Raw genomic sequence first — 23,129 nt, forward strand, 5'->3', positions numbered from 1 at the left:
GAGTGGGTCTTCACTGGCCAGACAGCATGAAATTGCAGGGGGCTGATCGCGAGTGGTGGACCTTCTCCTGGCCGCTCCCGGGCCTGCCCACCACACCCTCCCGACGACCTCAAAATCCTGCCCTTAGACATTTCCTCTAGGCCACTATAACTGTTTCCTACTATGAAAGACCATCGTCCAAACATGACAATACCTAGACAGAACTTCTTTATGACATCCTGTGGAGTTCCTCAGTCCACTGATAGAAGGCATACTTCCTCAGAGAAATTGATACAGCCACTATTTTCTCATCATGCAGAAGGAGCATTCTACCAACATGTGGAACATCATCTGGTGCCCCTAGCAAAGAAGAAGCAGGACTAAGAATGTCGTGTTTGAATTTCAACTAGAGTATTGGGTTGAACATGAATCTGCTGGATTAGTATTTAATTAAAGCATGGAAATAATGAAAACAAATGTTTGCAGTGTCAGCTGTTGGTTTTAGAACTAAGTTTTCCATTATGTGAAGAAATCATAATTATGGCTAACTTTCTGCCATTATTTTAATGTTTACTTTTTTTACTCAGGCCAATTAAAGTCCTTCTAAGCTCTTTAATTTTGATTGGAGCTATTTTCTATTTGATTAATTTAATTCTCCGGTGACACCTGATACTTTTGAGCAGTTATATTCTCAGCTTGCTGCCTGAGCATAAAACTGAGAAGAGAAGTCATTAAAGAAACTGCCCAATTTTCATTTGTTGTATATTATACAAGAGAAGAACCAGTAGCACTGGCAACACAAGACACTTTCTTCCTTGGAGGTGCTGTGCTTGGAAGTGTGAAATCAATATTTGCACAAATTAAAATTGGTCAGATATGGAACACTAATACCAAAATGGTAATAGATTGATGCTGGGTTTCACAATGAAGAATTATTAAACTCGCAAAACAGGGAGACTGACAACCCCAGAACCACAGACAGAAAACATATCCAAATCCAAAATTCAAAGTTGTAACATAGGGACATAGGACTTAAGAGCAGGAATAGGCCTTTGAGTCTGCTCCACCATCCCATAAAATCATGGCTGACTTAGTTGTGGTCTCAGCTCCATTTTCCTGTCTACACCCCATAACCCTCGACTCCATTATCTAACAAAAATCTATTTAATTCAGCACTGAATGAATTTAAAGACCTAGCCTCCACTACCATCTGGGGAAGAGAATTCCAGATTCTAATGACCCTCTGAGAGAAAAAAAATTCTCCTTATTTCTATCTTAAGAGGGAGACCATTCAATCCTCAAGTTCTAGTTTCTTCCACAAGAGGAAACATCCTCCTGGTATCCACCCTCTCCAGTTGCCTGGAGATCTTAAATGTTACAATAAGATCACCTCTCCTTATTCTAAACTCCAATGGGTATTGGCCTAGCCTGTTCAACCTTTCTTCATAAGATAAGCCCATCATCCCAGGAATGAGTCGAGTGAACCTTCTCTGAATTGCTTCTAAAGCAATTACATGTTTTTTTCAATCAGGAGACCAAAACTGTAAAGGGCTCCAGATGTGATGTCACCAAAGCCATGTACTGTTCCAATAAAACTTTCCCCACTTTTATATTCCATTCTGCTCTTACAATAAATGCCAACATTCCGTTTGCCTTCCTAATCACTTGCTGTGCCTGCATGCTGATTTTATGTGATTCATGTACCAGGACATGGAAAGCACAGTGAAGGACTCAAAAGCCATACAGGGAGTGCAGAATGGCACCATCCTGGTGGTATGTTGGGTGGTAGCCCAGCCAAAAAGGGCGCAAAAATGTACAGCTCTGATGAGAAGCAGAAAGGAGCCAGGGCTTTCAGATAAATTTTAAACATGACTTAATAGACAATGTTGTAATGGATCGAAGTTTAAAAAAATTGAATGTTTTCACTGTCATTGAAATGGACACCTCATGAGACAAGGATAGAATCAGGCAGACTTTCAATCAAAAGAAAAAACCCCGTGAGATTGATAATGTAGAAAAGCCTGAAGTAACAGATTCAGATATTTATTCATTGTATAATTTAAAGGTAGGAAGAACAGGACCAATCTATGTAACAGTGAGGGTGAATAATAGGCCTATCAGAATGGAGGTGGATACAGGAGCTTCTTCTGCAGTGATAGGTGAGCATACTTTTAAATATCTGAATCATGGGGAATATAAATTAAATTTGGAAGAAACAGATGCCAAATTGAAAACTTACACAGGAGAAGACATCAAAATCAAAGGCATAAGCAGGGTTATGGTACAGTACGGAAGATAATCAGTATAATTATCCTTGACGGTAGTAGCAGGTGAGGGGCCAAGCCTCCTTGGATGAAACTGGCTGAAAGAAATTAAATTGGATTGGACCGAGATCTTCCAACTGAGAACCACTGGGTTACTGAGCTACTTCAAAACACCCGTTTTCCAAGATGAACTCGGGAAGATCCAAGGGTTACAAGCAGAAATTCACGTTGATCCAGGCTTTACCCCACAATTTATGAAGGCAAGACCAGTATCTTATGCAATGCAGGAAAAAGGAGATGCCAAATTCGATAGATTAGAGAAACTGGGAGTGATACAACCTATGCAGTTCTCAGAATGGGCAGCACTAATAGTCCCCGTACTTAAGCTGGACCAAAGCGTTCGACTTTGTGGAGACTACAAATTGACTGTCAATAAAGTGGCTAAGTTGGACAGACACCCTGTACCAAACATTGAAGACTTGTATGTTAACTTGGCAGGTGGAACCACCTACATGAAGCTTGATATGAGCCATGCTTATCAACAATTGGAGTGAGAGAAGGCCTCCTCCAATTAGTATACACAAAGAGTTGTACCAATATACTCATTTGCCTTTTGGTGTATCCTCTGCATGCACCATATTCCAGAGGACAATGGAAAATTTACTGCAGGGATTGCCTCATGTTGTTGTTTATTTAGATGACATTCTGGTGACAGGATTCACTGAAAACGAGTATTTGGCAAACTTGGAAGAAGTTTTGAAGTGTTTCTCACAGATGGGAGTGTGTTTAAAAAGAGGAAAGTGCATGTTCAAAGTGAAAGAGGTAATCTATTTAGGTCACAGGGTAGATGCACAGGGCCTCCACCCCGTTGAAGAAAAAGTGAGAGCCATTAGAGAGGCACCAGTGCCAAGGAACACCTCCGAGCTCAAATCATTCTTGGGGATGATCAATTACTATAGACGTTTCTTATCTAATTTGTTGATAGAACTGGCACCCCTGTATTACCTACTCAAGAAAAGCCAACATTGGTCTTGGCAAACTCCACAGAAAGAAACTTTCACAAAAGTGAAACAGCTGTTGCATTCATCCACCCTATTGTACATTTTGACCAAAGAAAAGAGTTAGTTCTGACATGTAATGCATCACCCTATGGAGTGGGAGCAGTACTCTCCCATCAAATGGACAATGGCTCAGAACGGCCTATTGGATATGCATCAAGAACGCTCAACACAGAGGACAAGGGATACCCACAGGTAGAAAAAGAAGGCTTGTCAATCATCTTTGGTGTCAAGAAATTTCACCAGTATGTACACGGTCATCATTTTACTATTGTTTCAGACCATAAGCCTTTGCTAGGATTGTTCAGCGAGGACAAGGCTATAGCACCCATAGCCTTAGCAAGAATACAGAGATGGGCATTGATCCTGGCAGCATCTGAGTATACTTTCATCCACAGGCCTGGAAATCAGATTGCAAACGCTGATACACTTAGCCACTTGCCTTCGAAAGAAAATGATATTCCAGTTCCTCAAGAACTTGTTTTATTTTTGAACTTCTTAGATTCATCACCGGTGTGTGCTAGACAGATCAGAGTCTTATCCAAAGTGCGAGAACAAGTTCTTCATGATTGGTCACAAGAACAGGAAACAGAAATCTGACAAAATAAACTGTAGTTTCACAGAAGATATGAGATAACCAGCCAGGATGGTATCTTATTGTGGGGAACTAGAGTGATTGTTCCTCCAAAAGGACGAAAGCCATTGTTAGCTGAATTACATAGTGCACACCCAGATATTTCCAGAATGAAGACCATAGCAGCTACCTATGGTGTCCTGGATTGGATGGAGAAACTGAGAGCTTAGTGAGAAATTGTATGCAGTGTCAGCAAGTGCAAACGTTACCTCCAACAGCTCTGTTACACCCATGGGAATGGCCAGGAAGGCCATGGGTGCTGGCTGCACACTGATTATGTGGGACCTTTCATGGGAACAATGTTTCTCCTTATTGTTGATGCTCACTCAGAATGGATGGATATATATGAGGTGAAGTCACCAACATCCTCTGCTACAATTGACAAGCTACAACAAAGTTTCACCATCAACGGACTACCAGAAGTGGTCGTATCAGATAATGGCACAGAATTTACGAGTGCTGAATTTCAATGGTTTATCAAACTCAACGGTATTACTCAGGTAAAGACTTTACCATACCACCTTTCTTTGAATGGACTGGTTGAGCGAGCAGTTCAATCATTCAAAAATGCCACTATAGAACTGCCCCTCACATGACAACAGCTGCCACACCTCCATTTTTGTTGATGAATCGCCACCTCAGAACAAGATTGAGCTTAGTAACATCAAATTTAGGGGGGGAAAACATGGAAAGGAGTCAGGGAAGTCAGAAAATTGTACATGATTGGCATAGTCATGATCGAAAGATTACCATAGGAGAGACAATATACGTGAAAAATTTTGGTGAAGGACCTAAGCAGTTATCAGGTGAAATAAGTGGTGACTGGACCTCTTTCTTAGCACATGAAAGTAGAAGACTGAGTCATACGGAGACATGTGGATCATATAAGGAGGAGAGAAACAAAGTATTAGGAAATGGTTCCTCCCGTTTTCACGACTGTGTCAACGTCTCCTGTTGAAAGAACTCAGCTGAGCACAGATATGTCTGAAGTACCTGCAAGAGCTAAGAAAACAGATTTGCAGGTGCCCACCGAAGAACCTGGTGCTTGAACAACACCAAAAAAGGAGGTTCCTGACAAAACATCCGAAGTTGTAAAGCTGAGACATTCTACACGCATAAGGAAATCCCCAGAAAGACTGAATTTGTAACTTACTTATCTGTATATATAATTCAATATTGAGAAGAATTGTAATTGTAACTGTAAAATATGTTTCTGAGTAAAGGGGGAGGAATGTAGTAGTCTGATGTGTGATACATTTTTAAGAAAAATGTGAGATAGGAGATCACATGATCTTATTATCCAATGACAGAGTATCGCAGGCTATCTCAGTAGTAAGCAGTCAGTAGTGAGTAATCTGGAGTACGAGTCTGTGATGTAGAGACAGGGTGTTAGTTGTAAGCACTCAAGTGTAGCTGCTGAATTCCTTTGCAAATAAATAGAATGTGTTCTACATAAGAACTGTCTGCTGACCTGCTCTGTCCATGGTACCAACTCGGTCATCCCAAAACAAACGTGCGACCCGGATCCATTAGTCCAAGTAAATTAGTGACCAAGGATCCAACAAAGCTCATATGATGCAGGGAATTTGTCAACCTTAAATCCGGTTAACTTTTCAAGTGCTACTTCTTTACTGACACTAATTTCTTTTAGTTCCTCAGTTTCACAAGACCCTTGGTCGCCTAGTATTTCTGGGAGATTTTCTGTATCTTCTTTCGTGAAGACAGATGCAAAGTAACCACTTAGTTTCTCTGAAATTTCTCTGTTCTCCACAATAAATTCTCCTACTCCCCAACTGTAATGGGCCCACATTTCTCCTAGTTAATCTTTTCCTTTTCATATACTTTTTACAGTCCGCCTTCATGTTCCTCGGTAGTTTGTCATCATATTCTCTTTTCTCTTTCTTAATTAGTTTCTTGCTGGGTTCTAAATTGCTCCAAATCCTCAGGCTTACCATGTCTGGCATCCTTATAAGCCTTTGATCTAATGCAATCTTTAACTTCTTTCGTTAACCACGTTTGATTCACCTTTGCCTTTGGGTGTTTGTGCCTTACGGGAATATGTATCTGTTGTAGACCATGTAGTATTTCTTTAAATACTAGTCATTGCCTGCCTACCATCAAATCTCCTTTCACAATCCACCAAGGCCAACTTGCCCCTCATACCTTCATAATTTATTTTCTTCAGATTTAAGACCCTATTCAGAATGAACTATATTACATTCAAACTTAACGTAAAATTCTATCATAATATGGTCACAATTTCCCAAAGGCTCCTTTACAGCAAGGTTATTAATTAGGCCTTTTTCATTACACAACACTAAATCCCAAATAGCTCAATCCCTAGGTGGCTCCTCAACGTACTGCTCCAGAAAACCATCCCATACACACTGCAGGAATTCCTCCTCCACAGCATTTGTGCTGATTTGGTTAACCAGTCCATCTGTAAATTAAAGTTGCCCATTATTACTGTATCACCCACATTACATGCATTCCTAATTTCCTGATTTATACCATGCCTAATATCACCACAACAGTTTGGTGCCCAACAAACAGCTCCCACCAATGTTTGCTGTCTCTTGCTGTTTTTTAGCTTCACCTAAACTGATTCTACATCGTGATCCTTTGATCTAAGATCTTCTCTGTTTGATGTACTGATTAAGAGTGCTACCCCACCTCCTTTTCCTTTTTGCCTATCTCCTAAATGCCAAATATTCTTGGATATTCAGTTCCCAATCTTGGTCATCCTGTTGCTACATCTCCGTAATAGCAATTAAATCATACCCATTTATCTCAATTTGTGCATTCAAATAATCAACCTTTTTGTGAGGGTTTAAACTAGATTGTCAGAGGGATGGGAACATTAGGGGAAATTCAGAGACGAAAGGAGAAAAACTGGTAGTGGGAAGTAGAGAAGTATTAATTGATAAGGAGGATATATCAGAGAGTAATACAAAGGTAAGTTGGATTCTTGGAGCGTTTGATAGAACTAGAGTAGGATATAGTAAATTATTAGATGGGATCAGAGCAAGGGGGAAAGTTAAAAAGCCTAAATCAGGATTAATGTGCATGTATGGGAATGCACAGAGCGTGGCTTATAAGATTGGCGAACTACAGGCACAGGTTGACAAATGGAATTATGATATGATTGCTATAACAGTGCCCTGCCTCAAAGAACAGCAGGACTAGGAGTTAAATATTCCTGGGCACAAGGTGTTTAGAAGAGTCAGGAAAGGAAGAAAAGTTGGGGAGTGGCACTATTGATTAAAGATGGCATTACAGTGCTGGAGAGAGAGGATGTTCCTGAAGGGTCAAAGACCGAATCTCTCTGGCTAGAAATAAGGAGTGAAAAAAGCGCAATAACATTGATCAGTGCAGTGTATGCACCACCAACCACTGGAAGGGATGTAGAGAGACAAAGTTGCAAACAAATTACAGAGAGGTGCAAGAATTATAGAATAATCATAATGGGGGACTTCAATTATCCAAATACAGACTGGGATAAGAATAGTACAAAGGGACAAGAGGGGTGAGAGCTCCTGGAATGTGTTCAAGATAATTTTCTGCAGCAGTATGTTTCCAGTCCAACGAGAGAACATGCACTGTTAGACCTGGTTCTGGGGAATGAGTTGGCCCAAGTGGGTCAGATAACAGTGGGAGAGCATTTAGGGGACAGTGACCATTGTATCATAAGGTTTAGATTGGCCATGAAGCAATCCAGAGCAGGGATAATTAACTGGGGGAAAGCCAACTTCAAAGGGATGAGAATGCATCTGAGTTGAGTGAGTTGGAATCAAATGTTGGAGGAAAAAATGGTGGCTGAACAATGGGCTACCTTCAAAGAGATAGTATTGCAAGCAATGTCAAGGTATATTCCCTTGTAGGGGAAAGGTGGGACAAATAAATCTAAAACACCCTGGATGATGAGAGAGATGGAGATGAAGGTGAAAATGAAGAAGCACGGTTATGACAGATGTCAGTTGAAAATACAATGGAGAATCAGGCTGAATGTAGAAGGACCAGAAAAGAAGTAAAAAACTAATCAGAAAATCAAGGAGAGAGCATGAAAAGAGGCTGGCGGCTAACATAAAAGGGAATCCCAAGGTCTTCTATAAGCATTTAAATAGTAAAAGGGTGGTAAAAGAAAGAGTAGGGCCGATTAGGCATAAAAAAGGGGACTTGCATGTGGAGGCAGGAGAAGTAGCAGACTTGTTAAATGTATACTTTGCATCTGTCTTTACAAAGGAAGAGGATACTACCCAGGCTGAGGTGAGAGGCGAGGTAACTGGTACATGCAAGGAATTTACAATGGAGAAGGAGGAGGTGTTAGAAAGGCTATCTTTACTTAAAATAGATAAGGTAACAGAACCAGATAAGTTGCATCCTAGGATACTGGGGGAGGTGAGAGTGGAAATTTCAGAGACACTGGTGATAATCTTCCAGCCTTCCTTAGACACAGGGGAGGTGCCAGAGGACTGGAATGTTACACCCTTGTTCAAAAAGGGGTGCAAGGAAAAAACTGGCAACTACAGACCAGTCAGTTTGCCTTCAGTAGTAGGGAAACTTCTGGAAGCTATGGCCGGGATTTTCCATTTCCCCAGCGTCAGATGTGAGCAGACAATATGGCACAATCGGTTTCGCGGTGGCGTGAAACCAGTTTGCCATCGAGATCTCAGGGAATTCCTGCACTACATGCCTGGTTCTCTTGAACTGCTTTGCAGTAACCCATTCCCTTTCTGCCTTAATGCTCCTGGCCTGTGGTGTGACCACCTCTCTGAACGTAGCTCTCAGCCTCGTGGATGCACCACAGTGAATCCAGCTGCTGCTCAACCCAGGAACTCAAGTTTCTGCAGCTGGTGATATTTCCTGCACATGTGGTGTCAGGGTCACTAGTAGCATCTACAACTTCCCATATACTCCAGGACATGCATTCCATGTGACAGAGCAGGTCCGCCATGCCTTCACTTTACTTCACTTAGTTAACTTTATTTCACTTTTGTTTATTTATATTAACTTTATTTACTTGTCCTTAAATTAATAAATCTTACAACTATTGATAAACCTTACTTGTATTGATACATTTGACGAACACTTAACATGCTTTACTAGTTGCAATAAACTTTATTTAAAGCACCTCTTTCCCCCATGCACCAAATTCCCACATGACCCTAATTCACTACTCACTCAGTCCATATCTTATTCAGGCACAGTCTCTTGACCATGCATCCCTTACTGACCTTGGTCATCTTTCAAACCTGTCTCTGTAACACGGTGCCATGGCCAGTTAGCTCATCCACCCTGCAGCCCCCATTCTCATCGAAATAAACTGAAAGAACCTCAAACCTGTTGGACAATTGCAAGGGCTGAGGCTCCTGCACTCCTTCTTTTTGGTCCCCTTACCTGCCACACTTGCAGTCACACCCTCCTGTCCCTGACCACTGACCAAATCAGAAGACCCTATCCTAAGGGGTGTGACCATCTCCTGGTACAAAGCATCCAGGCAACTTTCCCCTCCCTGATGTATTGCAATGTCTGTAGCTCAGCCTCCAGCTCAATGACTCTGAACCAAAGCTCCTCAAGACGCAGACACATACTGCAGACATGTTTGTCCTAGATAACACTGGCATCCAAAACTCCGAAGTTCTGCAGTCACAACACATCACCCACCCTGCTATTCTTAATGTGATTAAATTAACTAATTATTTAATGTAATTTAATTATTTATTTTCTTTTTTTATTTTGTGCCTCTCCATACCATCACTTGCTATATTAGTTTAAACCTTAGTAATAGAATATACATTTGCTACTAATAAAAATGTAAAAATTTACTTTTTTCTAACTTCTAGCTATTTTCACTCTCTCCATAAATGCAGTTACTCATCAGCCAATCAACTTATAGATTTCCAATGATGTCACTTCAGTTTTTTTAAAACTGAATCTCCTGGTTCTCCAACCTCTGTTTTAAACACTGAAACTATCGAAGTCTCTGTTTTAATTTCTCTGTCCTGAAGTCTTGCTGTTTTAACTAGTTTGACATGAAATCTTGCTGTTTTAATCTCTCTGTCCCAAAGTCTCACTGTTTTAAACCCCTCTGTAGAAGTCTCATTGTTTTAACCTCTTCGTCCTGAAGTCTCGCTGTTTTAATCTCTCTCCCAAAGTCTTGCTGTTTTAACCTCTCTCTCTAGCAGTCTCGCTGTTTTAACATGGTCACCATCTGATGCAATTGTAGTTGAACAAAGCATTTTCTAATGAGATAAATGACTTTTAAAAAGTTTAAAATGGTTAAACTTTACAAAAATGACACAAAATGTGAAAAGATATTTATTAATATTGTGAGAATATTCTAGTTACTCTTACTAATGTTTGTATACTGATTGCAAATTCTCAATCTTGATTAAAGGAGCAACGTGTGGTCAATAACATACCATAATACTCGTTACTACAACAGTTTTATTCTCCATTCCTGCAGTCTCATTTCCACCAAGGAAATCTGTAGCTGTGACAACCATCTTGTCAACTTCATTCCAGTATCCAATCTGCCAATTTCACAATACAATTGTTAGAGATGTTTAGTATTCTGCCCTGTTTACATACACGTGCATACTCCTCTATGTCAAAGAGTTGCTGGCCACAGCAGAAACCAACCAAACATTTCATGCTTTGTTCCTTCTGTAACTGTGTCCAATAGCAATATGATAATTATCCCAACAGGAAACTGCATGGGTCACTCGCAAAGGTGCCTACAATTAGAATAGATAACTGAGCATGGCTTTATTATTAATAAGCAGCTTTATTATTAGCTGGTATCTAAAGAACTATACTGGAAGGGGATAAGCCTGTTCCAAGATGTAAACATGTTGACAATACAGTATTAATTGATGTTCAAAGTATAAATCCGAAACAATTATTGTTGTAAAGATTGATTGAATGTAGCACTATTACCTTCCGGGGACCACTATTTTTGAGTTCCATGATATTAACTGTATAATTGACTCTCCTTCCAAATTGATCAAACTGAATATTTCCAGTTAAACCATCAATGCGGACCTATATTAGGAAATGAGGAGGAAAAAATATCCTTTAATTTATTTGTAGAAATCACTTAATAAGTTGTGTGTGTCAAATTTTAACAACTGATTCTGCAGGGTTTATTTATCAAGATGGAGCTGGAATGTTACCCATGAGGTGTACCTGTTGGCAATCTAATTATTCCTTGGAATTCATTTTTTTTTTAAATTGGTTCCTTTTATGATGTAGGTGCTAACACATAAAGAACAGGCAGCACTAAAACCCCTTAGCTATTTGCAGTTAATTGAGCTTCTATTGCTAAATACACAACTTGAAAAATGTATCTGACAGTAACATAAATATCACACAGTTGAAAAGAAAATAGCTTTAGACCATAGCAGTCCCTCATATTTCACAACACAAAATAAAGTGATATAATTGGCAAACTAGTTCATTCGGTATATGTTTTGGCAGTTTCCATAAATGATATTAGCCAAGTGACAAAGAGGTGATGAATGTAAGGGCTTCAGGGGTATCAAACTTCTTACGGGTTATAATCTGCAGTGAAGAAAAAGTATCCAGACTCGATCTAATTCAGTGAATACAGACTTATGCATCTGTTGATCACTGAGCAAAATAACCAGTCGCTTAGTCTGGATCTTTGACCATACCACATAAACAGTTTCAAAGGTTCTCAGGTAGTAAGTAAATATAATCTTTCTATATCTTATCAATGCAAATAGAAGCAGGGAGCACTTTCACAAGATAGACTTTAGTGATTCAAGAAGAAGGTTTAACAGCACATTCTCAGGAAAAAATAGAGATAGGCATTAAATGTTGGTCTTACCAACAATGCCCACACCCTGAGTGTGAATTGAAAAAATATAATGCATTAACATATGGTAAGCAGCAGAAGAACAGCCTTGTTGAAGAATTATAATTCCAAATACAAAATAGATAGCAATACTAAAATATATTAGTTAATGTCCATCTATTTCCTTAATATGCACAATCTGTAAACTATTGTCAAAGAATTGTCAATTCACAAAGGTTATGATACAGGTTCAACAAACCTTCAGGTAGAAATTCACCTTGGGTGGTGGCACAAATGGGTGAATTTGAATCAGTCACCCGTTATATGTAGTCTCTGGTATCTATTTCTATTGTCTGCAATGGAATTGAATATCAGGCACTGCACACAACAGGTATCCGATATCACTTGTTTTGTGCCACTGCCAAGACAAATTTCTGCTCCTTGTGTTATAATTTGTATATTTTAAATATTTCTGTTTCTTATAAACCAAAAAGTACCTACCAACTTTAATGCTCTTTCTATTTCAATTCCCTGTCCCCAGGGTACAGCGGGGTTGGCAAGACAATCTCCAGTACTACCTCTCCTAGAGATGTCAATTCGCTGTTTGCGTAGATAGCGGAATGCTTCAGTCATCACTTGAACAGCATCATAGGTCAGAGCAGAAGTATACTAAAAAGCAAAGAAGCAAATGAATGGAGAAAGAACTTGCACGTATAGAGCACCTTTTATGACCTCCAGATGTGCCTAGGTGCTTTACACACCAAGGCGTGGGCACTGCTGATTTGTAGACAATTGTGAAAACAAATTTGAACAAGCTCCCATGAGCAGCATTGAGATAACTGGCCAATTAATCTCTTTTGATTGTGTTGGTGGAGGGATAAATAGTGGCTAAAATACTAAAGAGAAAATCATAAATAATGCATTGTGTTAATCTCCCTTAGGCCACTAAATTTCAACTTTAAAAACAGATATCATGGACTGTGAAGTACAAGTACTAGCATTGGACCAACCTGCGCCCAATAGGCTTTTAGCCAAATTCAAGGATCCTTTTTTTTGGGTATCCCAAATCTAAAACAGATGTCAGAAGTTTGCATACGTTAATTAGTGGCCTAATCCCTGTTGAAGGACCATTGAATTTTTTCCAGGGTGGAAAGGGAAGGTGTCTAGCTGGCCCTGTTCAGAATTCTTTCAGTTGCCCATGCAGATGCCAAAAAACGTACATTGTTTTTTTAATGTTCTTTGGCAGTCAGGAGGAGCAGAAGTGTAATAATTACAGAAAATCTCCTTCCTTCTAATTAGTGGACCAAGGATGAAATCCTGGACCAAGGAATCAAGACTCTCTGCATCTCTTCATTTCACCAGAAAATATTTGACCGATAAATCAAATTAAGAACGTACAACTGGTACTCTGTCACTAGGAATAACATCAGCCTTAACAGGGACAATTATTTTTATGCTTAGAAATGGGATGGTAGCAGGGCAAAAATTAAAAATGTCTTGCTGACTTACTGCTGGGAACTTCAAATGGGTGTCTATTTAGGCAGGCAGAATGTGGTGGCGCTCGCAGTGGCAGGGGCGGGGAGTGGGGGGCCAGTGGATGGTAACTATAACACAGAAAAGTACGGATACCATTTCCAGTCACCAGCTCCTCAAGTTGCCATCAACCACGGCTCATACATCAGAAGGGAGCCATTTCCAATGACAGGTAAAGGAATCCTGAGCTCCATTCAAAAAAAAATCAGAACAGGCATAGTACTACTTCTGCAGTCTTTTATGTGTAGAGCCTTAAAAATTTCCATTGTTTTACCCCATTACTCTGGTGCTGCTGAAATATTTCCCAACTGCTAAAGGCCACAGCTCCATTTCACTTCCACCACTTCAGTGCCTTCTCTTTAAGCTACTGTTGAAGGTCGATGATGGTTGGCTGTCCAGCCAGATTTTCCAACCTTCCAAATATTTAACTCTGGCAGCTCACCTAGCCAAGGAAAATGAGGTTCAACCATGAAAACTGATCAAGGCTGCCACTAACATCATTTGGGGGATGGACGTAAGGTTTCATTGGCTATCAGCCTGACAGCGACTCTGCATTAAATTCACTGGATGTGAAGTCGCTGGCAAGGCCAGCATTCATTGCCCATCCCTAATTTCCCTCAAGGAGATGGTTGTAAACCATCTTCTTGAATTGTCACAGTCCATGTGGTGTAGGTACATCCACAGTGCTGTTAAGAAGGGAGTTCCAGGATTTTGACTAAGTGATAGTGAAGGAACAGCAGTATAGTTCCAAATCAAAATGGTGTATGGCGTGGAGGGGAACTTGCAGGTGCTGGTTTTCCCATACAGCTGCTGCCCTTCTTCTAGGTGATAGAGATTGTGGGTTTGGAAGGTACTGTCGAAGCAGCCTTTGTAAGTTGTTGCAGTGCATCTTGTTGATGGTACACACAGCTGCCACTCTGTGCCAGTGTTGCAGGGAGTGAATGGGGTGCCACTCAAGAGGGCTGCTCTGTCCATGATGATGGCAAGCTTCTTCAGTGCTGTTGGAGCTGCCCTCATCCCAGGCAAACAGGGAGTATCCCATTACTCTCCTGACTTATACCTTGCAGGCTTCAGGGAGTCAGGAGATGAGTTACTCGCTGCAGACTTTCCATCCTCTGACCTGCTCTTGTAGCCACAGCATTTATGTGGCTGGCTCAGCTAAGTTTCTGGTTAATGGTAACCCCCAGAATGTTGATGGTGGAGGATTCAGCGATGGTGCAGGCATGAATTGCTTCAGCATCTGAAGGGTTGTGAATGGTACTGAACATTCTGCAATCATCAGAAAACATTCCCAGTTCTGATCTTATGAAAGAGGTATGGTCATTGATAAAGAAGCTGAAGATGTTTGGCCCGAGAACACTATCCTGAGGATCTCCTGCAATTCTGTCCTTAGGCTGAGATGATAGACCTCCAACAATCACAACCATCTTTCTTTCAGCTAGATATGTCTCCAGCCAGTGGAAGATTTTCCCCCTGTTTCCCATTGACTTCAATTTTGCTTGGCCTCCTTGATGCCACACTGGGTCAAATGCATGTCAAGGGCAGTCACTCTTAACCTACCACTAGAATTCAGCTGTTTTTCCCATATTTAGACCAAGGCTGTCATGAGCTCTAGAGTCAAATGGCCCTGGCAGAACACAAACTGACACTGGTGAGCAGGTTGTTATTCAAGCAGAGACCTCCCATCACTTTGATGGTTGAGGGTAGATTGAGAGTAGGGGTAATGGGATTTGTCCTGTTCTGTGGGATAAGACACACTTGGGTAATCTTCCACATTGTCAGTTCAATCCCAGTGTTGTAGGAACAGCTTGGCTAGAGGTGCAGCTAGATTGTTCTAGTATAATGGAAAACGAACAGTAGCATGCTATAAAACACACTTGAACATGCAAGTAGAAGCTTTGCACCATTTTGTACATGTATTTTGTACCTTTTATAAAAATACCAATCCAACATGATCTGAATTGCACCAATTCAGGTACTCAAAATAAATCTGATATTCCCCTTTTCAGTCCAAAGTATCAATTCAGTTCAATCTCTAATAGCCAACATTTAATCAGAAAAATAAACACTCAATCATGAGTTATAATTATAGTGTTTTTTTAAAAAATAAAGAATATTGTTAAGATCCCAGATGATGTTAATTTTGGAGAAGTTGGATCCCAGAATAAAACCTGGCTTGATAGATCTTAACACTTGTTTTCAAAACTGTGGAGGAATGTTACTAAACAAATTCACATAAATCTGCTGATGAACTTATGACACAAAGCATAAAATATTTATTCAACAAGAGAAAATGAACTATATTACACCAGACAACAAGGTTGGAAAGATCTCAATACAAACACAATAAGACACTTCAAATTCACACTACTCCTTTACTCCAGCAATATCTCTGTAAAGACACATAAGCCAATGAAGATTTGCCACTATCTTGACACAAAGGATTGTTGCTTTGGACTAGCACAGTTGCAAAACGTTTTCTTCTGGTGAATTCCTGAGAATTCACTTGATGCTTTCCCCGAGACAGCTAAAATTGCACTCTAAACTCAGCCTCCTGGTAGCACCTCTACTAAACTGATTACTTGACTGAGTTCTCTAACTGACTTTACAATCCACTACTGTCCCAATAGCGTTATAATGTTTTCTTCTCAGAGAGTTGAAAATCTCTCTTACACACACTGAACTCTCCCTTCTGTCTTTTTCCTGTGTTCCTGGACCATTGTCACTAGGCAACAATGAAGCTTTTTTTCCTACTTCATATTGCTTTCCACAATCACTGAACTATTAACCCATCTCTATACCTTTAGGGGTTGTAAAACCTCATTAAAAATGTACATACACAAACAAACCCAAATGACCTGACCTTTCAGTTAGGAGTCCATCCAGACTTTCTGGCACCAAGATTCACAAGCAAAACCTAAATGAAACTGGAAACTTTTTTTACCTTACTTCACGCAATAAACACATATATATATGTTACATATATATACACATTTACTCAACTTCAGTTGAATATTTATTCAACTTCATTAAGGTGCTATCGCATCACTGGGTGTATTCTATAGGTTATCAACTTGTGGAAAAGATATAGGGGAGCAAAGTTGCAGGGAATTGTAGGGGGATTACAGACACAGAGGATAATGGGGAACATATATTATCAGATGCATGGTAGTGCAGAACTTCAATATTGCTGAAAAGAGATACATGTTGCTGAAGTTTTTTATCCTGTGTTCATCAATGCAAGAATTCAAAATTTCAAACAATCACAGCATTTTATACTACAGGAGAAAAGGGTGCTGATTGGTTGGCAAGTCAACTCTGATTGACTAAGGTGTTGCCATGGAGAATACAATAGAGAATTATAGGCTCCCAAAGCTCCCAAGCAATTCAGAAAATGCACAAGGTTTGAGCGTATTCCTTTTGTTAGCAGAAAATGTGTCCTTACATATGAACGCATGTCACTTTTAGCAAGTGGAAATGTGAGCATGACTGTTCATCTTAAATTGGTTGTTAGTGTACTGCCTAGCACACTCAAGATTGTTCAGCAGGTTCTTCCCAATCCTGGAATCACTTCCAACAGTAAACATTTTGTTTTGGGTTTGCAAGTACAGGCTTGTATCAACTGTACACTACCTACTCTCAACAGAAAAAACATGCTGATTGATTCGATCAGCCAATCGCTGGAACTATTAGAATCATACTGGCACGGAATTCAAACACACCATTTGTTAAATTGTATGGTAAGCAGAACATATTTTTTGGCTCCATGAGTGGTATTTTCCAGTAACAGAATGCATTTTGTTACTGGAAAATACCACTCATGGAGCCATTGCAAGTAGCAGTGTGAAGTGGCTTGCTTAATCTGTTGTTCAAATTTTTGAGATAATTTGCCTTTCCAGGATAATTTGAGGCAGATTGGGCACTTTTCAGGTCTGAAAGTAGTGGCCTTTGGTCCATTTGTGAGTTTGCAGTGAACAATGATCTGACCTGGATAGCCAGTGTCATGCAGGATAGCTTTCATGCGATCTGTTTCTCCGTAAAGCTTGCAAAACTACATTAATAGGTTGCTGCCATCAGTCCAAGAAGATGTTCTGCCTTCCTCACAATTTCAGTGTTGATGCAATGCCAAATAAATAGGTCATGCATCCCAGTGATTGGCTGATCAAATCAAACAACATGTTCCTTCAGTTGTTTGTAAAAGGCAGAGCACAGACCGCAATCAACCAACCCGCACTAGCAAAACCCAAACCAAAATGTCCATGTTAGATGTGATTCTGCAATTGGACAGAATCTGCTGAACAATCCTGAGTGTGCTAATACGTGCTAATAATTACACTAACAACCAATTTAAGATAATCAGTCCAGTTCATAATGTGGCTCATTTACACTTGCTGGAAGTGACATACACTCATGTACAGAGATCCATTCTCTGTAAACAAAATGAAAAGGTTCAAGCCTTGCACCATTTTTGAATTACCAGGGAGCTTGCGGAGCCAATAGCTTCCCTTGGCTTTCTCCAGAGCGATAGCTTGGCCAATCAGGGTGACTTGCCAACCAATCAGCACCCTTTTCTCCTGCAGCATAAATTGTTGTGATCATTTGAAACTTGGCATTCTTGCATTAGTCCTGATGAGTGCAAGATAAAAAGCATCAGTAACATGTCTCTCTTTTAAGCAATATTAATTATCCTAAAATAGATTGGAATGATAATAGAATAAAGGGCAGCAAGAGAGAAGAGTTTCTGAAGTGTGTTCAAGAAAATGTTCTTGACCAGTACATTTCCAACCCAACAAGGAAGGAGGCATTGTTGGATCTGGTTCTGAGGCATGAGTCAGGTCAAATGGATCAAGTGTCAGTAGGGGAACATTTAGGGAACAGAGATCTTATCATAAAGTTTAAGTTAGCTATGTAAAAATATAAAGAGCAACCAAGAGTAAAAATATTTAATTGGGGGAGGGCCATTTTAGTCACTTGAGAAAGGACCAGTCCAAAGTAAATTTGAAGCAAAGACTGACAGCAGAAATGTAACAGAACAATTGGCTACCTTTAGAGAGGAGAAAGTTCGATACAGGCAAGATACATTCTCATTAGGGAGAAAAATAGGACAAGCAAATCCATAGCTCCCTGGTTGAAAAATGAGATAGAAAGTAAGATGAAGCAGAAAAAGGGGTATAACAGATACCAGGTTGCTAATACAAGTGAGAACCAGGCTGAATATAGAAAGTTCAGAGAGAAAGTGAAAAAGGAAAGGGGAGAGGCAAGGAAAATGTTTGAGAAGCCACTAGAGCTGACATGAAGGGGAATTCAAAGCCTACAATGGGCATATAGATATTAAACGGTTAGTAAGGGGAGGGGTGGGGTTGATAAGGGACCCAAAAAGGGATCTATGCTTGGAGATAGAGGGCCTGGCTGAGGTGATAAATGAATACATTGCATCTGGCTGCATCAAGGAAGAATATATTGCCAGAGTATTAGTGAATGAGGAGGTAGTTCGATGAGCAAAAAATGATAAAGAGGAGGTATCATAAAGGCTGGCTGCACATACTGTTAAGATACCAGGTCCAAATGTGATTCATCTGAGGGAAAGCTGAGGGAAGTAAGGGTGAAAATTGTGGAAGAAAAACAGAAAATGCTAGAAAAGCTCAGAAGGTCTGACAGCATCTGTGGAGAGAAACACAGAGTTAACGTTTCGAGTCTGTATGACTCTTTTTCAGAGCTAAAGAGAAGTAGAAATGTGATGAAATTTATATTGCTTAAGGGGGGTGGAGCAGGTGAAGCTGGATAGAAGGCCATCGATAGGTGGGGGCAAAGGAGAGGTTGACAAAGATGCCATGAACGAAAGGACAAAGGTAGTGGTTGGGCTAAAAAAATGTGCTGATAGTGGCATAAAGTTAAGAAAGCAGAATGTGATAATAGCAGAATGGGGGTAAGCACTCTGTGAAAGAACAACATGAACAAATAACAGATGGCCCTTGTGGGGGTGGGGTGTGGGGAGGGGATGGTGGTGAGGAGATAAAGGGTTGAAAACGGGATAAAAAGGGGGATAAAAAAGGGGATAAAAAGGGGGATAAAAAGGGGATAAAAAGGGGGATAAAAAAGGGGATAAAATAATGAATAAATGTATAAAAATAAAAATAAGTGGATAAAAAAAGAATTTTCAAAGAATGGATAAAAAAGGGATGAAGATGGGGGAGTCAGTTCATGCTCTGAAGTTATTGAACCCAATGTTAAGTCTGGAAGGCTGTAAAGTGCCTAATCAGAAGATGAGGTGCTGTTCTTCCAATTTGCGTTGAGCTTCACTGGAACATTGCAGCAGGCCAAGGACGGACATGTGGGCATGAGAGCAGGCTGGTGTGTTGAAATGGCAAGCGACAGGGAGGTCTGGGTCATGCTTGCGGACAGACCGAAGGTGTTATGCAAAGCAATCACCCAGTCTGCATTTGGTCTTTCTAATGTAGAGGAGACCCCATTGGGAGCAGCGAGTGCAATAGGCCAAATTGAAGAAGGTGCAAGTGAAGTGCTGCTTCACCTGAAAGGAGTGTTTGGGGCCTTAGACGGTGAAGAGGGAGGATGTGAAAGGGCCAGTGTTGCATCTTCTTTGATTGCATGGGAAGGTACCATGGAAAGGGGATGAGGTCCTTACAGGAAGCAGTGTGTGAGGAGCTGTAGTCGAGATAGCTGTGGGGGTCATCACCAGAAATGGAGACAGAGAGGTCAAGGAAACGAGGGAAGTGTCGGATATGGGCCATGTGAAGATGATAGAGGGGTGGAAATTGGAAGCAAAATTGATAAAGTTTTCCAGGTCCAGACGAGAGCATGAAGCGGCATCGATTCAGTCTTCGATGTACCGAGAAAAGAGTTGTGGCAGGGAGCCTGAGTAGGACTGGAACAAGGGATGTTCCACATACCCCATACAGAGAGGTCATAACTGGAGCCCATACAGATACCCATAGCCACAACTTTTATTTGGAGGAAGTGAGACAAGTTGAAGGAGAAATTATTCAGTGCAGGAACAAGTTCAGCCAGATGGAGGACAGTGGTGGTGGATGGGGATTGTTCGGCACTCTGTTCAAGGAAGAAATGCACAGCCATCTGAAAATCCCAGTGGGGGTTGGAGGCATAGAGGGATTGGACGTCCATGGTGAAGAGGAGGCAGTTAGGGATAAGGAACTGGAAACTGTTGATGTGACATAGGTCATCAGAGGAATCGCGTATGTAGGTGGGAAGAAACTGGACAAGGGGAGAGAGAATGGAGTCAAGATAGGAAGAAATGAGTTGTATGGGACAGGAGCAGGCTGACATAATCAGTCTACCAGGACAGTCCTGTTTGTGGATTTTGGGGAGGAGGTAGAAGCAGTCGGTCCGGGGTTGGGAGACTATGAGGTTGGAAGCTGTGGAGGGAAGATCTCCAGAGGAGATGAGGTCAGTGACAGTCCTGGAAACAATGGCTTGATGTTTGGTGGCGGGGTTATGGTACAGATGGAGGTAGGAAGAAGTGTCTGAGAGTTGGCACTCAGCCTCTGCGAGGTAGAGGTCAGTACACCAGACAACAGCAGCACCATCCTGGGCAGCAGGTTTGATAAGCAAAGTCAGGGCTTGACCTGAGGGAACGCAGTGCAGCAAGTTCAGAAGGAGTCATGTTAGACGGGGTGAGAAGAGCAGAAAAATTGAGACAACCAATCTCATGCCAACAGTTCTCAATGAAAAGATCAAGAGCAAGGCCAAGAGCAGGTAAGGGGCCAGAGGAAGGGATCAGGTGGAGGGAGAATACTGGTGGTAGGTGAAAGGGTTGTGGAAGGGGGGAGGGTCCCTGCCCAAAGAAGTGAGCATGGAGACGAAGGCGGCGGAAGAAGTATTCAGCATCATGCTGAGCCTGAAATTAATTGAGGTGAGGGCGTAAGGGTATGAAGCTGAGTCCTTTGTTGAGTACAGAACGTTCAGCATGAGAGAGGGGAAGGTCAGAGGGTATGGTGAATACACGGCAAATGCTGGGATTAGAAGACGGGATGGGGTCAGAGGGATGGGAAGGGGTGGAGGGTCCTGGGTGGGCATTGGTATCAATGAGGAAATTGTGGAAGTTCTGGTCATAATCTTACAATCTTCCTTAGATACAGTGTTGATGCTAGAAGACTGGAAAATTGCAGATGTCACACCTTTGTTTAAAAAAGGGTATAAGGATAAGTCTAGCAACTACCGACCAGTTAATTTGACCTCAGTGGTGGGAAAGCTTGTACAAATTATCCGTAGTCACTTAAACAGCTGTAGATTAATTAAGGAAAGCTAGCATGGATTTGTTGAATGCAAATTGTAGGCAAAATGCAATGCCTCGAATTGGACACGGTACTCCAGTTGATGCCAAATCAGCATTTTACAAAGGTTCATCATAACTTTCTTGCTTTCGTACGCTATACCTCTGTTTATAAAGCTCTGCGTGCTTTTTAAACACTTTCTTGACCTGTCCTGTCACCTTCAACAATTTGTGCATATATACCCCAGACCTTTCTGTTCTCACCCCCCTTTTCAAACTGTACTCCTTATTTAATATTACCTCTTCTCATCCTTCGACTTGATTAAGTTCTTGATGACACAACAGAAAGAGTTGATGGGGGGGTAACACAGTTAATATGGCGTGCATGGATCTACAAAAGACGTTTAGTAATATTAGGCTTGCTAGCAAAGTTTATGAAATAAAAGAGATAGTGGCAACATGGATATGAAGTTGGCTGAGTGAGAAGCAGCGGACAATAGTGGTGAATGGTTGTTTCTTGGACTGGAGGAAGGTGTACAGTGGGTTTCCTCAGGGATCGGGTTAGGACCACTGCTTTTCTTGATATATATATGACTTAGACTTGGGTGTACAAGGCACAATTTCAAAATCTGCAGATGACACGGAACTTGGAAGCATTGTGAAATATGAAGCAGATAATGATAAACTTCAAGAGGATATATACTGGCTGGTGGAATGACTGAGAAAATGAGAGACGACATTTAATGCAGAGAAGCGTAAAGCGATTCATTTTGACAGGATGGATGAGAAGAAGTAATATTAAATAAGGAATACAATTCGAAAAAGAGGGTAGGAACAGAGAGGCTGGAGTATATATGCACAGATTGTTGAACGTGACAGGGCAGGTCAAGAAAGTGGTTAAAAAAGCATGCACAGTTCAGAGATTTATAAACAGAAGTATTGAGTACAAAAACAAGAAAGTTATGATGAACCTTTGTAAAATACTGATTTGCATCAACTGGAGTATTGTGTCCAAATCTAGGCACTGCATTTTAGGATGCATGTGCAGGCTTTACGGAGGGTGCAGAAAAGATTCACAAGTCTGGATCCAGGAATGAGGGACTTCAGTTACATTGGTAGATTGGACAAGCTGGGTCTGTACTCCTTAGAGAAGAGAAGATTGAGAAGAGATACACAAGAACATAAGAATTTGGAGCAGAGGTAAGCCATTTGGCCTCTCAAGCCTGCCCCACATTCGATAAGATAATGGCTGATCTGATTGACTCCACTTTCCTGTCTGCCCTCCATAACCCTTGACTCCCTTGTTGGTCAAAAATCTAACTCAGCTTTGAATATATTCAATGACCCAGCCTCCACTGCTCTCTGGAGAAGTGAATTCCATAACGGCCCTCTGAGAGAAAAAAATCTCAGTCATAAATTGGAGACCCCTAATTTTTAAACGGTGTGCTCTAGTTCTAAACTCCCCAACAAAGGGGAATATCCTCTCAGCATTCACCCTGTCAGGTACCCTCAGGATCTTATATGTTTCAATAAGATCGCCTCTCATTCTTCTAAACCCTAATGCATATAGGCCCAATCTGCTCAACCTTTCTTC

General features: G+C 40.9%; 1 protein-coding gene across 5 annotated transcripts in view; it reads right to left on the reverse strand.

The window, feature by feature from the left end:
• Positions 1-23,129, reverse strand: part of gria2b (glutamate receptor, ionotropic, AMPA 2b) — a 183,540-nt gene that overhangs the window by 40,919 nt on the left and 119,492 nt on the right. For all 5 annotated transcript variants that reach the window (XM_041187813.1, XM_041187798.1, XM_041187788.1 and 2 more), the window contains exons 7-9: positions 12,256-12,423; positions 10,875-10,979; positions 10,358-10,468 (exon numbers count right to left, since the gene is read on the reverse strand). In XM_041187813.1, the coding sequence (XP_041043747.1) occupies positions 10,358-10,468; positions 10,875-10,979; positions 12,256-12,423 (384 nt within the window). The remainder of the gene's footprint in view (positions 1-10,357; positions 10,469-10,874; positions 10,980-12,255; positions 12,424-23,129) is intronic.

The sequence above is a fragment of the Carcharodon carcharias genome, chromosome 1, assembly GCF_017639515.1.
Source record: "Carcharodon carcharias isolate sCarCar2 chromosome 1, sCarCar2.pri, whole genome shotgun sequence".
Taxonomy (NCBI): domain Eukaryota; kingdom Metazoa; phylum Chordata; class Chondrichthyes; order Lamniformes; family Lamnidae; genus Carcharodon; species Carcharodon carcharias.